General features: G+C 38.0%; 3 protein-coding genes across 8 annotated transcripts in view; 1 reads left to right on the forward strand and 2 right to left on the reverse strand.

Moving 5' to 3' along the window:
- ARHGEF33 (Rho guanine nucleotide exchange factor 33) overlaps positions 1-8,554 on the reverse strand; it is a 76,096-nt gene extending 67,542 nt beyond the window's left edge. For all 6 annotated transcript variants that reach the window (XM_054567593.1, XM_054567591.1, XM_054567604.1 and 3 more), the window contains exons 1-2: positions 8,433-8,554; positions 3,329-3,398 (exon numbers count right to left, since the gene is read on the reverse strand). The gene's annotated coding sequence lies outside the window, so the exon portion shown is untranslated. The remainder of the gene's footprint in view (positions 1-3,328; positions 3,399-8,432) is intronic.
- A 2,144-nt stretch (positions 8,555-10,698) lies between these two features.
- MORN2 (MORN repeat containing 2) lies at positions 10,699-15,803 on the reverse strand. The gene is made up of 5 exons (XM_054567617.1): positions 15,706-15,803; positions 13,927-13,977; positions 13,429-13,535; positions 12,318-12,454; positions 10,699-10,914 (listed from the first exon to the last, which is right to left on the reverse strand). Exons 1-5 carry the CDS (start codon positions 15,734-15,736, stop codon positions 10,812-10,814), a joined length of 429 nt encoding a protein of 142 aa, XP_054423592.1. The 5' UTR covers positions 15,737-15,803; the 3' UTR covers positions 10,699-10,811.
- Positions 15,804-19,908: 4,105 nt separating this feature from the next.
- The window catches only part of DHX57 (DExH-box helicase 57), a 49,501-nt gene continuing 45,703 nt past the window's right edge, over positions 19,909-23,706 (forward strand). Inside the window, exon 1 of the mRNA XM_054567619.1 lies at positions 19,909-20,317. Coding sequence (XP_054423594.1) covers positions 19,944-20,317 — 374 coding nt within the window. The 5' untranslated portion in view covers positions 19,909-19,943. The remainder of the gene's footprint in view (positions 20,318-23,706) is intronic.

The raw sequence follows: 23,706 nt of genomic DNA on the forward strand, positions 1-23,706 counted from the left end.
AAGTTAGACATTAGCTGACACGATTCTGTTACTTGTAACAGCTAATGGCTGGACTGGCTGAACTTAATTTTTTACCCTATTTCATAATATTCCAAATAAAACTTCATAGTGGTTAGCATATATGATGTAGCCATGCAGATGATCACAGTTCGTGCATTTCATCAAGCACTCGCCTCTCTACATTTGTTCCTTCCATCCTCTATGCCTCAAATGTCTTTCTTTACCTAAGGAAATATTTCTCCTTCTTCAAGGCTCAGTTCAAACACCTTCTTCTCTAAGAAGTCTTCCCTGATTCTCCAAGGCATTATGAGTCAATCCCTTTCCTACCTACATTTTCATACCATATTAGTATCTCTCCCTACTCGGAATTATAGGCATGAAAACTTTGAAAACTTTTTGTAGTGGACACTCAACGCAAGTTTGAGTTGAATTTAATCAAATGCCAAGGATGTTTATGGTTAATGATTTCATTCCCTGAAGAAAACAGTAGGGAGGTGGTGTAAAAAGATACAAACTTTCAGTTGTAAGATGACTAAGTTGGGGAGGATCTAATGTGCAGTATGGTGACTATAGTTGATAAGACTGCATTTTATCATTGACATTTGTTAAGAGAGTAGAACTTAAATGTTCTCACCAAAAAAGAAAGAGAAATAAAGAAAAAGTAAATATGTGAGGTAATGGATGTGTTAATTAACTTGATGTGTGTGTGAGTGGGTCCTTTCATAATGTATATCAAATCATCACATCACACACTTTAAATATCTTACAATTGTATATGTCAGTGATACTTTAATAAATCTGGAGGGAAAAGAAAACAACATAGAACTTTCTTTATTCATATTAATAGCAAGGAGACTTTTTTTTTTAATTAATGAGCTAGAAAAGGCAAACAAGAAAAAACAATGCTATTTCACCTAAGTTGTAAATTTTGTTTAACAAAAGTTCACTACCTAAACATGTAGACTGAGAAATCTTTTGAAGCACTACACTGCAGCAAAGATCAAATGCTTCTCTGTACTAAAAAAAAAAATTTATAATACACCATACAAAATTGCACATAGTCTTCAAAGCCTTTATAGCATCTGATAAGTAAAATTTTAAATGAATAATATTATCAAGTAAAATACCCTTCAGGCTTTGTAGTCTTGCCTCAGTCATGAAGCCGCTGCCATGGAGCAGGTGAGGCCAACAGAGGGTTTTCAGTTGGATGTGCTAGGCTAAGTGCGGCCAACCAGAAATTAGCCAGCTACATTATCTGTATGCCTTGCTTCAAACTACATTACTGTGAAACTAATTCACAAAAAATTATTGTACAAGCGGCACATGCTCTGTCTAGAAATATTGAGAACCTGACCCATTTCCCCCTCTTTCTTCTTCCTACTCTTTGCACGTAGAAGAGTTGTCTGGGAAGCCGCAGGACCCACCAGGAGTTGCGGGGGGGGCACGGGGGGGGGCGGCCGCGGGGCACGGAGGTGTGGCCGGCCAGAAGTGCACGGTCACCCCCGCCGCTGACGCGAGCCTGGGGGCGCCGCGCACGGTGACAGGTGTGCTGCCCAGACTTGGAGTTTGATCTTGCCAAGACAGTTTCAGAGCTTTATTCTCCCCGTCTCCTTTGTAAAAGCAGTGATCTTCCAATGAATTCCATCTGATTTTTAGCAACATATCTTTTTAATACCATATTTTGTCAATGATCCCCCAACAAATCGGAATCAAATCGTCTTATCTGACTCTATTTCTTATTCCTTCATCCACAGTATCATTCCCACAATCAGTTAGCCATGCATTAATTATAGACTTCTTTTCTGCCTGTGAAAATCTAGATCAAAATTCTTCAGTGACTCCTAAAATTCAAACATCCCAGCACCGTAGACCTCTGCCTTCTGGCCTCTAGTCAGTTCTGCAAACTCATCTTTAGCCCCTCTTACACACACACTAGGCTCCGATCACAGAGAAAGGTCTGTGGCTCCCTGTCCTTTATAGCCTCTGGGCATTAGAAATGTTGTTCCTCAGTGGACATCCTTCTACTTTGAACTGGCATCAAACTTCTTGTCTCCTTCAAGATTCTGTGCAAGTATCACACTGTCCTGTCTTTCTTCACATGGCTCAGTAAAGTCCTTGCTTTTTTGTGCTGTCATAGCTTCTTGTCCACACTTCTACTTTAGTATTTATGATAAATTATTAATTTAAAAATCTTACTTCTACAAGAACAGGGGTCCATGTTATCTATGAATCCTCTGAATTATAGGCAAAATTTTATGTAGGTTCATTTTCTTCTAGGGAGAAGTTTCAGAACTCACATCAGACTCTGAAAGGAGTCCATACACACTCTGTCAAAACCAAGACCCACTGCAGTGGATTACGAATCCCTAGGAAAAAGAGAGTGAGTTCCCTTCTTTTGATCTCTGCAGTTAGAGGGCTAATGTTAGCTAATTGAATGTTTCAGTTATTATTTAAAGGTAGATGTTTATACCATTAAATATGTAGTAAATTCAACCTCCTCCATTAATGTTTTGAAGTAGATAGTAAGTATAATACAGTGAAGAGCACATTGGACAAAAAGAAAGATATAGAAGAATTCATACCAAACTACTAACAGTGGTTTTGCTTGGAAAGAGGATTGGGAAAGGGGTAAGATGGGCTTTCAAAGTTTACTTACAGTCTTCTGTCTTGATCAAGCTTCTTTGTTTGCCTGTTTGTTTTACAATGTGTACTTCTCAGTTTTAAAACTTGAACATCATGTTTTAAACTATGGGATTTTTTCTTAAGTACATGAGACATCTAGCTTCAAATCCCCTCTGTGTTACTTATTTTTGTGACTCTGGGAACCTTACTTAACTTTTGTAAACCTACATTTCCTCAACTGTAAAATGAGGATAATACTCACCTTTCTCACATAGCTATTGTGTCGCAAAGCCTAGCATAAAGTAGGGACTCAGTAAATGCTAGATGAATGTAAATTTTGTTGTTCTTAAGGTTTTTTTGCAATTCCCAAAGACATGCAAAATAGAACTCAATTAAAATGCATAGTTCATTATGTCTCAATACTATCAGTAAGCTTTCATATATGCAGGAAAACCCGGAGGTAACACAGCTAGTTTGTAAAGTGGCTATTAGCCTTACTGCTAACTAATAATAGAATCCCATAATATGTTTATTTGTTTGTTTTTAAACAAAGAAGGGTTACAAAATTCTTTAAAGTAATTTATAATGCTTGCACTTCAAGAATAAAGTACTGGTTTAAACTAAGTACATGTGCACTGGCTTAAATTAAGCTCTCAGTTTATCTGTGTTCTTATTAGAAATAAGTTCTTTGTAATTTTTCACTCACCTCATGGCCTGTCTCCACCAGTAGATATCACACCATGTTTTGTGAAGTCTTCCTGATTTCTCTAGCGGGTCTATAAAAAAATAAAATGCCATTGATAATGATAGGTACCTTGTAATTTATACCATCCTTTTTTCCTATAATTTTAGAACTACACGTTTTTATTATGTATGCAACTGATTGTTGCTAAAATTTTCTAGTAGTTCAAAAATATATAAGTAAGTATATTTATATTTATAATCAAAAACATAAAAGTAATAAGTAAAAGTTTTTGTTTCTCATAGTCTTTTAATTTTTAAGTCACTTGGTGTTGAGTAGGCATGTCTACCTCAATATTTGTATCTTTGGAGTAACTAATAAAAATAAATACCTGTGCATTAAAAACATAGTTGGAGTACTCCAACATGGGTCAGGGGGCTTTGCAGAATAAGAAGAGTTCAAAGCAGTTCATCTGACCCTAAAATGATGAAAGCCAAATCTAGAGATTTTCCTCAGTATCCCACATGAAATGAAATCACCTACTTCAAGTGACAATGAAATAGGTTTGTAATAGGTTTTTCTGTAGGGGCTGATGAAGTGATCTACAGTCAAAATTAAATACAAACCCATTTGGAGAATACTTCATGATTTATCTGGTTTTTGTGAACAGGGCAACAGGTCCCAAACCAGCTATCTGTTTTAGTTATTTTTCATTACCTGAAACCTCTCAAGCAGTTTGGCCATGTCACTGAATCTTTTTTTGAAATTTATACTCATTTAAATATATTTAGCTATCAATATATATTAAAAGTAATGAGTTTACGCTGGTATTTTCTTAAATTTCGGTTCAGCCCCTCCAGTTCCAGTACAACATTCTGTCTTTTCCTCTTCCCATAGTCTGGGCTTCAGTTCCTTCTGTGTAACTGGCATAGCAAGAAAAGCGGTAGCTTCACAGTGCAGATGTGAGGGTTAAGGGGGCCGAAGGCTGAGGGCCTGAGGCTAGACTGTGGGCAGCGGTGGAACCAGAGGCTTACTTAGTGACCTGTCATTTTGTTGAGGTCCCTTTCCATTATCCTAAGGAAATCTATGTTTATTCCCAGCTAAGCTTGCTCTTTTTTTCCCCCTTAACTTTACAGATAGTTTTTGCTTTTAAAGAATCCTTTTTGTGCATAATGCTGTTCTTTGTCCTGCAGGAACACAGAAGACAATGTAAGGCCTGATACTGGCTTTGTCAATCACTGCAAACTGCCCCCCACCCCAGTATCCATCCTCTCCTTTTTCTTTAGTAACCCAGTTAAAAAACTATATCCTGCCTTCCTCTTCCCAGCTACGTTAACGCGAGAATAGATTCTCCCGATGATGTATAAATAGGAAGAATGTGAGTGACCTCTGGGAATTCTCCTTAAAAAAGAGAGCACATCTTTGTCTTCCCACTTCTCCTTCCTGCTGGCTGACCACCAGTTAGACAGGTGGCATCCTAGCAACCTCTTCGGACCAAGCCATGATGCACAAGGATAGCAGAAGAGCAACATAGCAGGAACTGGGTCCCTCACACAAGGGACTGCTCTAACAGCTCTGGACTGCTTTCCTCTGGGCTTTCTTCCTTTCCTTTTTTTTTTTTAAGTAAGAGAAATATGAGAAATAAGAGAAATAAGCTTTTCTAGCTTATTTAAGCCACTATTATTCTGATTTTCTATGATATACAGGTAAATCCAACCTATATGCTGACACTCTAGGTTGTTTAGAACCAAGAATCATTTCTGATTCTTGAAACTTTTTTTTCATTTCCTTTGAGCATATGTGTGCTTTCTGTTTATTAGCAGATTCTTCATTCTTCAAAAGCCTCTAATGTGTCTCTCCAGTCCTTGTTTTTGCCCTTTCTCCCCTTCATCACTCATATTTTGGATATTACACTCACTTGAGCTCTTCAGATAAGAATTTTAACTCTGAGATATTGGAAAATGGTGCTGCTCTATTGGGGAAGAAAAAAGAAAGTTTGGCTAAAATTGTCTTTAGCTTTCTTTGGGGATTATAGGAAAAAAACAGTTGATTTCAATTTAATAAGCATTTATTAAGCACATGCTATGTAAAAGGCACCCTGTCATGTGCTGGGAGAATTATAAAATTGACATTGTTCCTCTTCAAGGAGCTTACAATCTAGTAGGAAAGATGAGACACATGAATGTGATAAATTGTGACAAATGCAATGAGAAAAGTAAAACGTGCCTAAAGTTTTCAGAGGAGTTCCAGTTGTGGGGATCAGAGAACGTTTCATGATGAAAATAGTATTTGAACTGGGCTTTGAACAATATGTAGAAATGATAGAAAGAGGATCCACAAAGGAATAGAGGCAGAAAGTTACAAGGCATAGGTGGATTTAGGGATCCTAGGGGGCATCGAGGGTAGAGTAGGAGGTAAGGCTAGACAGGTAGACTGGGGACAGATACGGGGCAGTGAATGTCTTCTTTGAAGGCTGTTCTGCAGTGGAGAGAATAAGGAGTCACTGAAAGTTTTTAAGCAAGGGAGACCGGATCACATATCTTCAGTAAGAAGATGTCTATTATGGCACTTTATAAGAAAGACGGGCCGCAAAGAGGCCTGCGAGTGCGCTCATTTAATAATCCAAGTTAAAGGTACCAGTGACCTGAATTAGGGTAGGAAGGAAAGGAAGGCACAGAGAGAAGCAACATTTCAAAGCTACTGCATGTGTTACATGTCTGCTTTGCTCAGGAAAAAGAGTTGGATTGTAATTCTCAGATTTGCAAGTGGAGAATATATCCACTAAAGAATTTTTAAAAATTTTTTGCACTTATTTGAACTGGAAAACTAAAAAAGGCTGAACATGCTTTAACAGTGAATTTAATTGGTTCTGCAATTTCAGCAGAGCCTTTTCCCCCCAGCAATCGGGAGTGTGCTGAGTAATTGCTAGGAGATGGAGAAAGAGTATTGAAAAGTATCTTAGGAAAGAAATGCAACCTTCCCTTCTTTTCCATTGCTCATCTCTTTTCCAGGTGTCATGGTAAATAGCAGGTGTCTGGGTACCGTACAAGGAAGATCCTTCCACTTTTCCCCAATTATACTTTTACCCACCCTTATTCGATAACTCTACCCACCCCACCAACCCACAAACTCCACAAAAAAATCCAGTGAAAATTTAAGAGGAAAGACTTTCTAGAGTGTATAAGAATTTTCTCTTTACCTCTTCATTTCTCACTAAAACCAGGCCGGCATAGCCTGCAGAAAAAGGGAAAGAACCGGCATAGACCCATATAAAGGAACTGGATTCTCAAATAGCTTCGCGATAACTAACCCTAACTCCCCCTAAAAAAATCCTAAATAACTGCTTCCTCATTTTCAGGGGATAAATTCTACAGAGTTTCTCAAATAAACAAATTTGAACATCTGATCAGCTGCAGCTTCCTCTTTTCATTTTCCTGATTATTTTAGGAAACTTAACTGGGTGCTAATACTAACCTCTTTTCTGAGTAAGGGCAGGAGTAGGCAACAAAATAATCCTGAACCTACCAATTAGAAGAGTGTCTTGTGTAAAATCTAGCAATTCATGGTTTAGTTCACCTTATTTGGGGCACTGAAAGCACATTAAAAATAAAATAATGAGGATTTTTTCCTTCCATGACTCCCAGGGTGCTTCCTGGCACTCTTGTCAGCACAAATGATTAACCACGTCACTGGGGACAAGCAGCAGCAATGTGATTGTCAAAACTATGGATATTGGTAAATTGTGATTCACTGCCAAGTTGAGTGTGTGTGTGTGTGTGTGTGTGTGTGTGTCTTGAGAGGTGATCAATGTGAGAATCATCATCTTCAATGTTGTCCCTGACAGAAAATTAGCCAGAATTATTAACCTAAAGGCTTTTATATTTTATAAATCTCCAGAAACTAAGAAAAATATTCAGCAACTCATACTCCAGTCCTAAAATTCACAATCAAAGGTTCTTAACCTGGGGTCCATAGATTAGATTTGGGCCATCTGTAAATCCCCTGAAATTGCATGGAAAATTTTGTGTGATTTTACATTTTTTTGTAAAGGGGGTGGGCTGGTACCGGAAGATTCTTAAAGTGATCCTTGACCCCATAAAGGTTAAAAACTACTACCATTAAAGAAAAAAAGAAGAGAGGTGGGAGAGAGACAGATGTATGTGAAGTTGGTACAATGCACTTATCTGTTAACCTTCATATTTGTATTGAAAGTTAACAATAGTATGATCATATTCTTTTCAAAAGGCTCTGAGGTTTCAAACTGGTTTAGATTGCATTTTCAGAGCCCATAGTATTAACAAAAATGTAGGTGTTAATTAAATTCATGGAAACTTTAGAATAAATGTGTCAAAAAGTTATTTCTCTCATATAAATTTCTGATTATTTATGGTAAATCCTTTAGAAGTGCCTTCAATGAAATGGCTACATCACTTGCAGCAATATAATTTTGATTTGAAAGGAGCTATTTAAAAAGACAAAAGTAATAAAAATGAATTTTAATATTTTCAGTATACTATTGTTTTATCATTAAAAAAACCCCATATAATTCTAATACTAATTATTATGGAATACTATTCTCATGTAAGTAAAACTTTCAAGTGAAACCCAATTGTCATCCTGCTCCAAAAACCCTGCAAATCCTGCAAAGAGTTTAGAATGAAGATTCACTAATGTCCCTGTGTAATTAATTAGTACACATTTTTCTGTATATAGAGTGAACTCTTTTACCCTTTTCTGTTCATTCCTAATCTTTTTCATTTCTTATTCTTAATCCTAAAGAAACATTGGATTTATTTGCCTTGTAAATAAAAAACCCTATCATTCTTTAAGCTTGCTGTCAAAATTTAACTCAGCTTCAATTAAATATATAAATACGCAAAACTCTTCAGTCCCCAAATGTTTAGTTGACAATTTATAAAGGCAGATTATGACATAATTTTTAAGCTAAGCAAGAAAATGAATGTTTTACAAATTGTTATAACTTTGAATAAAAAGATATTTCTTTAAATGGCTAACTTAATATTACCATATTTTGAATCAAAATTACTGAGAATTGATAGACTTTCTTCTCTTATGAAATTATTTCTCCTCTCAATGCCTCTCAAAGCACATAAAAGCACACACTTACCCCATGGTGCTTGCTGTGGTTATATCATCCTTGGATCAAGGCTTATCTGGATTCTGAATTAACTTAAGGGTTATAAAAAGAAGCCGTAGAGAGGTTTGACTTCCCCAGAAACGAGACTGTCATATGCTAACTAGGCTTTTAAATGAGGAAAACTAGTGTCTCTTCTAATTATATAAGCTCCAGGTCAAATTCTAGCATCAACTAATCAAATAACTGAACTGTGTTTAGTTTCACAGAGTAAAAGAAAGAAAACTGTCCATAGGAGATCACTTTGGTATCTTAGAAAACTGGAAACTTGAGCATTGAAAAGTTATTTAATTATCAGTAAAGTTAAAGATTTTAAAAGCAAAGTATGTATCTTGCTACTTTAAATAATTCAAAAAATATTGGGGAAAATTTAATTTGCAGTAAAGCAGATATGTTTTATATTTTCCAGAAGTTCTGAATTTGCATTACATGTCCTGCTCCTGAAAAGCACCCTCTCACCTTATCTTACTCTGTCCAGTGTTTGTCTCCTTGTAAATTCCAGTATGATAATATTTAATTCTAAAAGAATATCAGTTAATGCTAAGCAACAAATCCAAAAAGGTCTAATTTTTAAACTGTATCTTTGAACACTAATAAACAGGGTATTTTGAAATTAAATAAAGCTATTATTATAAAAACTAACAAAATACCATTTTTATGTTAGTATTTTAAAATACATTTCAACACAGATCAATAGTAAAGATTTTTAAAAATTTTTTGGCAATGATATATTGAAAAATACAAATTTAGTAAGATTTTGAATGAAAAAAATATGATATAGACGTTATCTACTGCATGCACCATTTTTTTTTTTTTTGTCAGCTTTAGAATAATAGTTTCAGCAAAAACAGTCAGGTCTTTATTGGAGTTTTTAATGCATAGCTGCCATGTACTGTTTTGGTCATTGAAAAAATTTATGTAGAAGGTAAAGAGCTTTCTAGCCATAGACTATGTGAGAACACAAAGATCTACTTCAGAGAAAATTGAGATGTGATTCACATACCATAAGCAAAATTTGCCTTTTTAATGTGAACAATTCAGTGGTTTTTAGTATTCACAAGGTTGTGTAACCATCACCATTAATTCAAGGACGTGTTTCATCACTCAGAAACGAAACCCCACGCCTCCCAATTCCTCCCTCCCCCGGCAGCCACTGACCTACTAGACGTTTCACAAATCAGCCATACATAACGTGGCCTTTGTGACTGGATTCTTTCACTTAGTACAATGTTTGCAAGGTTCATTCATGTTGTAGCATGTATCAGTACTCCATCCTTTTTATGGCTGAATACTATTCCATTGTATGGATCCACCTTTGATTTTCCATTTATTAGATGACGGACATTTGGTTTGTTTCCAGTATTGGGCTGTTATGAATAATGCTGCAAGGGACATTCCTCTACAAGTCATTCTCTTGGGTATATACTTCGGAACAGCTGGGTCACATGGTAACTACATGTCTTACTTTTTGAGAAACTCTTTTCCACAGCGGCTCTCCATTCCCACCAGAAATGTTTGAAGTTTCTAATTTCTCTACAACCTTGCCCAACTTTATCTGCCTTTTTAACTAGAGTCATCCTTGTGATTGTGAAGTAGTATCTTATTGTGGGTGTAATTCACATTTCTCTAAAGAGTAATGATGTTGAGCATCTTTTCATTTGCTTACTAGACATACTTTTTTCTTTGAGGAAATGTCTATTTAAATGCCTTGCCCATTTATTAATTGGGTTATCTTTTTAGTTATATATTCATATATGAGTTACTTATATATTCTGGAAACCAAACCTTTATCAGATATGCAATCTCCAAATATTTTCTCCCATTCTGTGGATTACCTTTTCATTTTCTTTTTTTATATTGATTTTGAGAGAGAGAGAGAGAGAAAGAGAGAGAGAGAGACATCGATTTGTTATTCCACTTATTTATGCATTCATTGGTTGGCTCTTGCATATGCCCTGCCTAGGGATCAAATCCCCAGCCTTATCAGGATAGCTCTCTAACCAACCGAGCTAGTGGCCACGGCGATCTTTTCATTTTCTTGATAGTTTCCTTTAATACATAGATATACTTTTTAAAAATGACAAAATTCAGGCACAGGATTGGAAATAGACTTTGCCATGATTTGGATAGTTTTGCTGTTAAAATAAGCAAACTCCCAACTGACTCACATAATTTATTTTAAACTAATTATATGATGATGAAAATAAAGTTCAAAAGAGCATAAGTGAAGGATGGCTTTATTGGCAAAATTAATAATAGAGAGATGGTGTATGAGGTTATTTCAGATGACAGACTTGTTTTCCTTACAACTAAAAGCTTCAACTAGCACATTAAAACTTTAATGCAGATTATCTACATGTGGAGCTTTAGTCTCAGGCCTGGAGCAGCTGTGAAGTGAAAGTTACCACACCATTCTAGTCCTTGGATGTCAGTGTATTGTCCTTCACCTTCCACCCTGCAATAGTAAAAAATAAGTTTGTTCATTAACGAAGACCAAGAATTTATCATCTAAGTGTAAGACTGTCTAGTCTGTGACATATTATATACTATGCCTGAAGAATTATAGCTTTCCATTTTCAGACTTTGATTTAAAACCCAGCACCCTGTTTTCATATCCTACCAAAAAACAAAGTATTAATATTACTATTTCAGATGAACACTGTCATCATAAAAATTCTGGTGTACAAGATTTTAGGTTCACACATGTTAAGTTTACACAAAACCCAAATAGTTTAAAGACAAAAAGTTTATATTAGGTCATTTATTTATAAAACAAATATTTATTGACCATCAACTACATTTAGGGTTCTGTGTTTTGTGCTGGTGATTCCTTGGACTCTTTGGAGTGATAAAAATGCTCTTCACTTAAACAAACAGACCTTTATTCCATGGGTTAGATTTTTCCCCCTTTGTTAACATACTGGGAAAAGTTTATGTGTTATCATTGCAGACTTGGAGTCAATATAAGTGGACACCTTTCTGCCCTCCTCAAAATGTATTCAAATCAATCACCTCATAACAATTAGGCTGCATTTCAACTCTGGAAATAATAAAGAGGCATCTATAAATGAACATGAACTCTGGATGACATGGCATAATACTCAGTGTAAAGATTAAGCATGTAAAGTAAATATTTTTCTACAATTTGAAAATTAACTAATTTTGTGTACATCTTTAAAATTAGCCTAGTAAAAATGTACACACATGTCTGGTCAAAATGAGATAAATGATTATGACACTATCCCCAAGGCTGCTTTTTAAAAATTGAACAACATATTTCAAGTAAAAGTAATTTTTGGCTTAAATTTTCTCAATAATTGCAATAAGCTTTTCATTTCCAAACTAACTGCAAAAAATTTTATACAAAAAGAGGAGTTCAAGAGGAAATAAATGAAAAGTCTAATAGATTATCGACATAAATGATATTTTCTTTAGAAGGCTCATGATAGTCTTAGGATCTCATAAAATTTTTTTCTCCCTAAAAAAATAACCCAACATTTCTTACTAAATAATTTTATATATTTTAACAAAATATATTACAAAAGAATATTTAGCATTAACTAAATATAATACCTAAGCAAACACACCTGAAAAGAATCTCTTATAGCCCTGGCTGGTGGGCCTCAGTGGACTGAGCGCTGGACAAAGGGTCACAGTTTGACTCCCAGTCAGGGCACAAGCCTAGGTTGAGGGGCCAGGCCCCCAGTAGGGGGCACTCAAGAAGCAACCATACACTTTTTCTCCCTTTCTCCCTCCCTCCCCCTCTCTAAAAATAAATAAATACAGTTTAAATAAATTAATAATTTTTTTTAAAAAATCTTTTACAAAGAACTACAGTGATTTTTATTTTAAGCTTACCTATTTTCATTGAAATTTCCCGTGTACTTTGCCCCATTTGGGAACGTATAAGTCCCCAGTCCATGAAACATATTGTCTTTAAAGTGTCCTTCATATACTGCTCCAGAAAAATGTTCAAGTCTTCCAAAACCATTCATCTGTTTGTAACAAAGGAAATTACCTCAGTAGCTAATCTTCAGTTTCCCCAGAACACTTTGAAAATGAACACATATGTCTATTACCTATTTAGGGATTAGTTAATCTATCATTGTATTACTCTTTGTTTCCATAAAAAATAAGACATTTTAATAACTTTCCTTTATATGCATCTTTCTGTGAAGCCTCTCCCCCCAAGTCAAATGTTCCTGATCTGGGGCACTTGCCATCATGGTTTAAATACCATGATGATGATAACAGGGGTCCTTGAGATACCTTGAATTATCAAAAATCTTAAAGGGCAACCAGTATAGTTAGCTGAGGAAACAGTACAAAGTTGGTAAGAACAAAAGTTGTATTCAGCCCTGACTGGAGTGGCTCGGTGTTGGGCGTCCTTCTGCAAACCACAACCGAAAGGTCACTGGTTTGATTCCTGGTCAGGGCACAGGTCTGGGTTGCAGACAAGGCCTGGGGTTACGGGTGTGTGAGAGGCAACTGAACGATGTTTCTCTCACACATCAATGTTTTTCTCCCTCTCCCTCCTCCCCTTCCCATCTCCCTAAAAATAAATAATTAAGATCTTTTTAAAAAAAATTGTATTCAAGCAGACCTGGGTATACATTCTTGTTTCATCACTTATTAGCTGGGCAAAAAACCTGGGGCTGATTTACCTCATTTGTAAGAGAGGAGTATTAATGGTACCTATCTCATGAGTTTGCTTTGAGGATTAAATTAGAAAATTATTTAATGAGTTTAGGTTTACTCAATGAATTGGAGATGAGAAAGATGATAATGACTAGCTCTCTGCATATGTTTAATGTTACGTGTATGTTCATATATATTGTATTAAATATAATCATTTGTTTTTTTGTTGTATAGTCTTCTCATACGTGTTTTTGATTAGTGGAGAAATTCCTGGAATCATTTAATTAATAGGTTTACTTATTCACTCTCAGCATTCAAACCAAAATAATACCTTGTCATCTTTCCAGTTTCCTCTGTAGACAATCCCATTAGGAGTGGTATGAATACCTATTCCATTTCTCTCAAAGATTCCAGAAGGTGTTCTTGTACAATCGCCATCTAAACAAGAGAGAAATACTGAAGTATAAGTGGGAACCCTGTTTGACTAAATAATAAAGTATTTACATTCAGGCCTTATCACAACTACACATATGGGTCTCTTTGGATCCCTACCACTAAAACCGATGAGACCAGAGATGAGGAATCAGAGGGCCTTATAATCCTTGAGACCCAAAGACCAGGAAGACTGACAGATCCCATAAGTTAGCAAGACATACTGCCTAGACTTAACACTAGAATACACTTAAAATCTGTTCATCTATATTATTTTATTTAATGGAGTTAATATCCCAATAGTAGTTTTATAAAATGTTACAATTCATTTTTTTTTTTACTCCTAAGCTATTTAATTTTAGTCTGTATAGAAAAAGTAATTGAAACGTATGCTTACCATACTTGTCTCCATTTGGAAAAATAAAGTTTATCTTAAACACTTCTGCAGCTGTTTCAAAAGATTTAGGGAAAGTCACATAAACAAATATTTTTATGTCATAAGACCTATAACAACTATGCTTTAAGAGCAAGCCAAATAGACCCACTTCATATGATCACAAGCATACCATACTTACTTGACATTCTATTACGCAGTGTTAGGGTTCTTAGGAAATAAACAATTTTGTATAGATGATCCATTTTTATTTATTTGTTATAACAGCTTTATCAATATATAATTCATATACCACAAAACATACACTTTAGAAGTATATAATTCAATATTTTTAGAATATTCAGAGTTGTGTAACTATCACTACAATCTAATTTTAAAATATTTTAATCACCCAAAAAGAAATCATGTGCCCATGCGCAGCTATTCTCCACCCCCTTAATTCCCCCACACCCACCCCACCCCAGCCCCTGGCCACCACTAATCAACTTTCTTTCTCTATGAATTTGCATATCCTGGACATTTCATATATATGAAATCATACAATCTGTAGTCCTTTATGATTGGCTTCTTTTACTTAGCATAATGTTTTCAAGGTTCATCCATGTATTGACAAATAATAGTCCATTGTACAGAAATAACACATTTGTTTATCATTCTTTAGTTGATGGACAGCTGAGTTGTCTCCAGTTTTGGCTACTATAAATAATACTGCTACGGACATTAAGTTTTTATACTGACATATGTTTTTCATTTCTCTTGGGTAGCCTATATGATGTATTGATTGTCTCACAGATGAGGTAGAGTAAGGAAATCTCTGATTTGGCAGAAGGAGAAAAACAGAAAATAAGGATAGTACATGAAGAGGGATGAAGGTGAGGGTGTCCAAACAGAATTAGACTGGAACCGAGACCCGGTGAACAAGGAAGAAAGAAACCAAGCACTGGGGTGAACCTATGTCTCAGATCACTGGGACATTTAGGGAACTAAAACAAAACTAAATTTTTCCAATACAGAAAGAAACATATATGATGAAAAATCAAATAAACTCTCATTTCTAGGACAATAGAGTCTACTAGAATGTTACCCAAAGTGTGACCCATGCATCGGAATCACCTAGGATGCTTGCAAATTCCTAGACTCCACCCTGTACTGCTGAATCAGAATCTCTATGGGTGAAGCAAGAGAACTGGCATTTTTAATTTAGGCGCCAGGAGAGAGAAGCTAGAGGCTCATCCCCTCTGAGGAAATAGAATTAATAACACAATGGGTAGAACACTTTGAAATACATCCCCAGAGAGACAGGAACAGGTAGTTATGAGAAACAACAAATGAGCAGCCTAGGAAGTATATAATTGATAAAATAAAACCCCTTAGAAGGGCTGAATAGCAAAGATATGATTGAAAAGTAAATTAGCGAACTGGAATACAAGGTTTCCCAGAAAGAGTCACAAAGAAAAACAGAGGTATTACCTGAGCAAAGCCTTTCTTATCTCCCCTCACCCCCAAATTCCTCGAGGAGCCCCCACAATACTCTGGGCCTATCCCTGTCATAACACGTAGGGCCCTATTAAAAACAAAAACCAAAAAACTGTTTTTACCAGAATCGCCCACCACGATACCCCCTGCTCGTCTAGGTCAGGGATCAACGGTTAGTCGTCACCCTAGTGTACAGCGCAGTAATTAGCACTTACTAGTAGGAATGGAACGCCTAGCGAATAAATGACACTCGGAAAGCAATCGTTAAATACAGAGCATTTAACTTGATTATACAAGAAACTGAACTGTTTTCAATTGCTCTTAAATGGTTCCACATTCCAAAATTTGGAATGTTAGAGCTAGAAGGAACGGACCTATGAGACCGAGATCGCCTGGAGCACAAAGGAAACTGAAACCCAAAGAGGTCGGCACTTGCCTAAATTGTCACAAACAGCAAATCAGCGGCCGAATCAGAGCTACAATCCCAATCTCCTGATCCTTAGGTCAGAGGCTCTCCGCGCCCCCCACACCACCCTCTGTGTAGACGTTCAGGAAATATGTCACACCGGCACCGGAGTTACCAGGAACCGAGCTCTGCGGCAACGCGAATTCTGTTTAAAGGAGCCCTTCCCCGCTCGGAGCGTTGGGAGGAGGGCCACTCACTTCCCAGAGAGATGCTGGAGAGCTTTTCTGGACTCAGGGATTCCCCCGGAGTCGCCAGCTCTGCGGTGAAGAGGGAACCAAGAGCTAAATCGTCGCAGAGTGCATCTCGGTTGCTGGGGCAACCAGGCACCTTTCACCCGGAAATTAAAATGCGAGGATCCAAGACTAAGCCAATCAGGAGGCGCCAGGGCTGTGCAGCTGCTGCTGGGCCGCGGCCGAACAGCTCCAGGTGAGATCGGTGAGGGAGGCTGATCCCGGCGGGACCCCTCAGCCCTGAGCCTTTCCTTCCGGACAGCCGCCCCGGGAAGCAGCGTTGCAAGCCCTGTACGGCCGCCCCCTCCGCGGACAAGGGTGTGTGTCTGTGTCCGTGTCCGTGGTCTTTGCGTCGCCCTGGTTGTGAGTGTGTAGACCCTCCCACCGCCTCCCTCTGCCGAAATGGACGTGGTCTGGTGGGATCCAGCCTGCTTGGCTGGGTCCGGCGAGTCTGGACCAGCAGGATCTCAGACCCTGAGATCGGGCGAGGCGGGAGTCCCTAGCTGAGCTTGTCCACCAGCCTCAGGCTAGAGGCGGGGGCGCAGAATTCGGGTTTGGAACGAGATAAAGGGGTTGGATTGGAGAGGCTCAGGTTTCATTTCCTGCCTTCTCCTGCTTTTACCGAGTGGCTCTGTGGGGGAGAAAATTGGGGACGATGCATGTTCGAAAAAACGTCCTAGGGCTGGGTATGTGCTGGAGCTGGAGTATGGAGTCAGAAATTTGCCTGGAAGGCAGTGGTGTGTGTCAAGTGTTGAGCGCCCCGCTTAGTGATTCTGTTCCTGGGAAGCAAACTTGGGTGTGAAACAAAGGATACTCTTCGAGCCAAACTAAGGTTCCTGTGTCCACGGTGAAGAGAGATAATTGGAATCTTTTCAGGCTAAATTGGATAGAATAGTAGAGTCTATCTATGTGGATTATACAACCTAATTCCTGTTCCCTGGAAAATGTGTGGGGAGAGACATACTGGATGCAGGCAGCAAGTCTTCGTTCAGAATTTGAGAGCGGACCTCAGACCAAGCTGTAAAGGCAACACTTTCTGGGTTGGTGTGAGACAAGCTGTTGATCACTCTTGAGGCAAGCTTGCTGTGGCTTGGTCTCGTTGGCTAGCCACTCTTATTTTTTTAAGTAAGAGCACAGTATCTTCTTGCTTTTTTCCTCATGCTTCTTACTACACAAATTTACCTGGGCTGGATGATTTCTCAAATGAAGTTCTGATCTTCCCGTCTGATATGTATATCCCTTCCCTTTTTCTAAATTTTAGAAACAATAGATAATTATTAATGCACAACTTTACAGAATTCAGCTCATCCCATTGTTTAAATCTGTTAAGCTTTTAATGACTACATTTTTGTAAGTGTATGTGTATTTACTATTGTTTTTACAGAAAAACTTGAGGCAGACTCCTTTCTTGTGATGGTCTTATCTAAGAGGCTCTAGAGTCAGGAAATTTGTGGTATGGTTTAAAATTTGCATTGGATTTTTCCTTTTTTTTAATGATGTTTTGACACATTGAGGACCCAGCTGGTGAGGAAGAAACTGCTTGTCCTAGGGATGGCTAATTATCAACTGACCTGTGAACACGCCTTTCATATGCACAGCAACCCATCTGGAGTCCACAAGCCCCTGCACTTCCTAACTTCCCCTGGCCCGAAATCAACCCAGGGCCAGGTACCAGGCATGTAGGGACAGTCCCCTGTGCCCCAGAGCCTGCTGGAATTACTCAAACTAGCCAACTCTAAACTGTTTGCCCTGCCCTGCCTTTCCCATGGAACCCCCAGGAAGGCTGTGGCCTGTGCCTTCTCCTGGCTCCTTTCTGTCTCCTCACTGGTACCTCCCGCTGTGGTCCCTGGTGGCATGGCATGCGTCACCTATTTAGGGGACCTGTAACACTTAACTTTTCTTTCAATGGCATTGAACTCTCCGTTGTCACTCAGTCACCTTTATAAATTAAGACCCAGGCACAAATCCCAGTGGGGCAAGTTTATCAAAAGCAATTCAAAAACCGTTGAATTGTAAGTGTGTGTGTTGGGGGCCGGGGCGCGGGGTGGGGGGTCCGGTCAGGAGATGATATGGTGGAAAGAATTTCAGGTTGGACACAAATGGATCATTGCTAACCCTGTCTCCAGAATTTGTTTCTGTCATTGATGACATTAAACAAGTCTCCTCCTCTATAAAATATAGAAAATAATATTTCCTTTACAAAATTTTTAGAGGATTTGGAAATCTTACCTTTCCCCTCATCGAAGACTTGTATATCCTATTACTTTCTACACATCTCCATTTCAGTATCTTAGAGGCATCTCAAATGTAACATATCCATTCCGAACCTGTGGCTTTCTCCCCACACATCTTTTTCTCCCTAGTATTCCTGTTCTGAGCACGTGACACCACCGTTCACCCAGACCACTGTCAAAGAGCTTACCATCTATGTTTTCTTCCAGTTTTATGGTTTCAGGTCTTACATTTAAATCTTTAATCCATTTTGAATTCATTTTTGTGTGTGATGTAAGACAGTAGTCTAGTTTCATTCTTTTTCATGTGGCTGTCCAATTTTGCCAGCATCATTTATTAAAGAGACTGTCCTTTCCCTGTGTGTATTCTTGGCTCCTTCGTTATAAATTAATTGACCAAATATGTGTGGGATTGTATCTGGGCTCTCTATTGTGTTCCATTTATTTATATATGTTTTTATGCCAATACCATAGTATTTTGATTACTATAGCTTTTGAATATAGTTTGAAATCAGGATGTTTGATGCTTCCAGCTTTGTTCTTCTTTCTCATGATAGCTTTGGCTATTTGGGGTCTTTTGTGCTTTCATACAAAATTTAGGAAATGTTCATACAAACATACAAATTGGTGGTTCTGTTTCTGAGAAAAATGCCTTTGGGATTTTATAGGGATTGCATTGAATCTGTAGACTGCATTGGATAGTATGAACATTTTAACAATATTAATTCTTCCAGTTCACGAGCACAGACTATCCCTCCATTTATGTGTGTCCTTCAGTTTCTTTTTTCAATGTCTTAAGGCTTTCAGTGCACAAGTCTTTCACCTCCTTGGTTAAATTTATTCCTAGGTATTTTGACTTAAAGTTTATTTGTCTGATATAAATATAGCTATCCCTGCTCTCTTTGTGGTTTCCATTCACATGGAATATCTTCTTCAATCCCTTCACTTTCATTCTATGTGTGTGAAAGCTGAGGCTATTCTGCTGTAGGGAGCATATAGTTGGCTCTTGTTTTTTAATCCATTCAGCCACTCTGTGTTTTTTGACTGAAGAATCTAGTCTATTTACACTTGAAATAATTATTGATAGGTAGTATTAACTCTTGCCATTTTATTACTTGTTTCCTCTATTTTATAGATCCATTGTTCCTTTCTTTCTCTCTTTCTGTCTTCCTTTGTGATTTGATGATCTTCTGTAGTAGTATGCTCTTATTCCTTTCTCTTTATTTTTTGTATATCTACTATATTTGTTTTGTAGTTTCCTTGAGGTTTACCTAAAAAATCTTAACATTTTATTGTAAACTGATAACAATTTAACTTGGATTGCATACAAAATCTCTAAACTTTACTCCCCACAGGCATAATCTCTGAGCCAGGGCTGTGTTCTGAAATTGTATATGTAAATTTAAAGTTTGTTTATCAAATCACATTTGCAATAAATGAAAACATCTCTACTCAACTAGACTTTTTAAATTCTATACCAGATATAACCAAATCAAAATATAGGACTGGGGCCTAGGCATGCGTGTTTTGAAACTTCGTGTGTTTCCAACGCACATCCATGATTGAGAAATCTGTGCAAGAGAAATTCACTGACAGGGATGTGCTTGTAAATATTTCATGAAGCAGCTTATCCATGCTTTCCTTAAACTGACCCTTTTAAAATGTGCATTTTTCCTTTATTTCCTTAAGGTAGAGTGTATCTATAACTTTGAAAACAAAGAGTTATTATACTCACCTGGTTTTATGATGCTGTATTATTTTTTTCTCTTGCAGGTGAAAATGAGCTCTTCAGTAAGAAGAAAAGGCAAACCCGGCAAGGGAAGTGGAAAAGGGTCTTCTAGAGGAGGAAGAGGAGGCAGGAGTCACAGTAGTAAATCTCACGGGGGCGGCAGCGGTGGTGGCGGCAGCGGTGGCAATAGAAAGGCCTCAAGTAGAATTTGGGATGATGGTGATGACTTTTGTATCTTCAGTGAATCCAGGCACTCAGCCAGGTATTATGCTCTTTGAATGTGCAAATACAGAAACAGTGTCGATTCCTAACCTGGACAGGTGGCTAAAGGAAGGGGGAAGAAATGCCAAGTGGCCATTTCTGGCCAAGTTCATTGTTCCTCTTATTTTAACACTTTGCAGTCCCCCTGTTTATAATATATTCTAAAGGCACAGTGGCAAATAACAGCCTTTTCTTTTTGGAAGTTCGGAATATGAAGCTAACTTTAACTTCTGCATGATGCTATGAATTGAGTGTAACACTTATTGTAACCAGTGTTACTAGGAAAGTAAATATTGGAAATGGTGAAAGTGATGAAAATTATCTTAAGTATTTCTTAGACTTTATAGGTTGAAGGTCCCAATATGTGACCTGATTGTCTTTCTAATGGATGAATTATCTGTTATCCAACCAGACCAAATCGTCACTGGTCCTTCATGTGATGACCAGTGACAGATGTCATATCCAGGCTTCTCTCGTATTCAGCTTTTAAATAATGAATAAATCCTGATAGTTCTAATGAATATCTAATGAAAGTAAAGATTTACTACTGGATGCTAGGCAATATATATATGCAAAATATTGTAATTGTCTTTCAAACTGCATTATAAGCTTTCCACTGGAATTTTGAGAGATGGAGAGATTTCTTTGAAGATACACGCACACACACACTTTTTTATGGGAGTAACTCTCAAGCTTTTAATGTAAATGAATTCAACTTTGTGCATTCAGGAGAAAAAGAAAAAGAAAAACAGATAAGCATTTAAATAGTTTAAACTTGCCACTAAATGAACCTGGGCCCCATAGTAAGTAAGATATGGAGAGAGGAATCTGCCATTCCCTCATCAGTCTGTTTCCAAGTGCTTCTTCTAGTTTAAGCCTCTAATGCACTGAGTATGTGATTTTTAGGGTTTAAACATGTTTTTCATTCATACTGCCTAACATAACCAAATACTTCTCGTATTCAACAAGAGAATCTACATTTGTTTTCATTCTAGAAGATAAATGGTCACTTTGGGCATATTGAGAGAAATATAGCAGTCTCAAACTTGACAGCATTTAAAGGAATCTTCCAGAGTAATTTTAAGATATATTTTCACCTTAGCTGCTGACTTAAAAGGCCAATTTCTGAGTTAAATCCAGCTTCTTTTTGAAAACATAGACATTTAGGTTCTTGCAGTCTTAGACATTCACTCATGCAGCAGATAGTGAGTGCCTACCATGCACCAGGTACTATTTTAGGAACTAGAATTACAGCAAGGAATAAAATAGAGTTCTTGTCTTCATAGAAGGAGGTTTGGGGTATAAAGACCATAAATAAATGTATACTACGTCAGGTGCTAAGTGCTATGGAGAAAAATAAAGGAGGGTTGAGGTGATAGAAAAATACCAAAATAGATTGCTGGTATTTCAAATAGTTGCTAATTTATATATAGTAATCAGAGAAAGCTTCTCTAATAATGTGTCATTTGAGCAGGGACAAGAAAATGAAGGAATAAGCTGTGACACCAGAGGAGGAAAGAACATTCAAGGCAGAGGGAACAGCAAGTACAAAGTTCCTAAGCCAGGAGTGCTTGGAAGGTTCAGGAAATGGCAGGGAAGCCAGTGGCTAGAGTGGACAGGTAAAAAGAGAGTGATAAACAGTTACAGCTGAAAGGCTACACGGTATAGGCCATTTAAGGACTTTGGCTTTTGCTTTGAATAAGAGGAGGTCACTGACACGGTTTAAGGCAAGGGTGCATGACATCAGGCACTCTGGCCAGAGTTGCTACTATTCACTGTATATCTTTATGTGAATTAGAAAATGGGGCCCCTTTCTTTGGGCAGTTACGACTTGGGGAGCACAGCATGGGCTGGATTTTAGCTCTTGCTGGCCCCTCCTCTCCCTCCACCAGGAGCCTTTGCGCAGTGTTTATTCTGTGCAACTGTACTCAGTAGCCCTGACTCACTGTGCTGTGTGGAGAATAGACAACAGAGGGACAGGGCTGGAACCAGGAAGACCAGTTGGGAGGTACTCTGGAAGTGGAGAAGTCATAGACAACTTAGTATATGTCTGGAGTTCAAGAAAAAGACCTAGGGTAGAGAAGTAAATATATGAATGCTCTGTAAATAAATGCTATTGAAAGCTATGCGAGTGGATGAGCGAGACTATGAAGAGAGGTCTGAACTTTGAGCCCTGGAACTCTAGGCTTGAGAGCTGGGAGAGACTGGGAAAATCAGAGACAACTGAGAAGGAGTCGCCAGTGAAGCAGAAGGAAAACTAAGAGCATGGTTTCTGTAATTCAAGAAATAAAAGTGGTTTAGCCCTGGCTGGTGTGGCTCAGTGGATTGAGTGCCAACCTGTGAACCAAAGAGTCGCCAGTTCAATTCCCAGTCAGGACACAGGCCTGGGTTGCAGGCCAGGGTGCCATTTGGGGCACACAAGAGGCAACCACACATTGATGTTTCTCTCCCTCTCTTTCTCCCTCCTTTCCCCTCTCTCTAAAAAATAAATAAATATTTTTTAAAAAATAAAACAAAAGTGGTTTAAAGGGGATTATCCAATTTGATTAGATTGGATCATTAAAGGGGATGTTCAGTTGTGGGGGGGGGCGGGAAGCTTCTGATAGGTGAAGAAAAACGTGCACTGACAGTTGTCCACTGGATTTGGCCATGTGGTTAGCATGGTAACCTTGACAGGAGCTGTTTGGTATGCAGTAGTTGGTAGGGAACAAACCCTATTGGAGTGTGTTTCCAAGTGAAGTGGAAAGAGAGTGGAGACAAAGACATTGATTTAGAAATGCCTTTTGAGGAGTTTTGTTCTAAGACAGGGTCTCCAGCCTCTGGGCCATGGACCAGTACCAGTCGGGCCCTGTTAGGATCCAGGCCGCACAGCAGGAGGTGAGCTTGAATGTGTGCACTTGAATCATCCTGAAACCATCCCCCTCCCCTGGTCCATGGAAAAATTGTCTTCCACAAAACTAGTCTATGATGCCGAAAGGGTTGGGGACCGCTGCTCTAAGGGGTAGGGGAGGAAGGAGAAACAGGGCTATAGCTTCAGGGACATTTGCAGTCAAAGGGAGGATTTTGTTGGTTGGTTATTATTTAAGATGGTAGATATTATATAGTATGTTTGTATGCTGATGGGAATGATCCAAAGGAGAAGAAGGAACTGATGATGTAGAGAGGGGATTAAGAACTGGTATGATTTCCCGCAGGAGATTAGAGATTGGGATACAGCATACAAGCAGGTGTCCTAACTGATGTTAGGATCAAGGATGGTTTATCTTTTGTAACAGGAAGGAAGGCAAAGTATATGGGAACACAAATAAGTGGTGAATGAGGTTCCCCCTCCCCTATCTTTTTTTTTTTTTAACTAATTATGAGGAAACAATCAGGCAAATCCAAACTAAG

The sequence above is a fragment of the Pteronotus mesoamericanus genome, unplaced genomic scaffold, assembly GCF_021234165.1.
Source record: "Pteronotus mesoamericanus isolate MK-2021 breed Mesoamerican mustached bat unplaced genomic scaffold, CSHL_Meso_final contig_101, whole genome shotgun sequence".
NCBI lineage: Eukaryota > Metazoa > Chordata > Mammalia > Chiroptera > Mormoopidae > Pteronotus > Pteronotus mesoamericanus.

Coding starts and splice junctions, on each gene's coding strand:
- MORN2 (XM_054567617.1), bottom strand. CDS start 15,736: ATGTGGAACCATTTAAGAGCAATTGAAAACA. Junction 13,536..13,926: donor TCCAAATGGAGACAAGTATG/GTAAGCATACGT, acceptor TCTCTTGTTTAG/ATGGCGATTGTACAAGAACA. Junction 12,455..13,428: donor GAAACTGGAAAGATGACAAG/GTATTATTTTGG, acceptor TGTTACAAACAG/ATGAATGGTTTTGGAAGACT.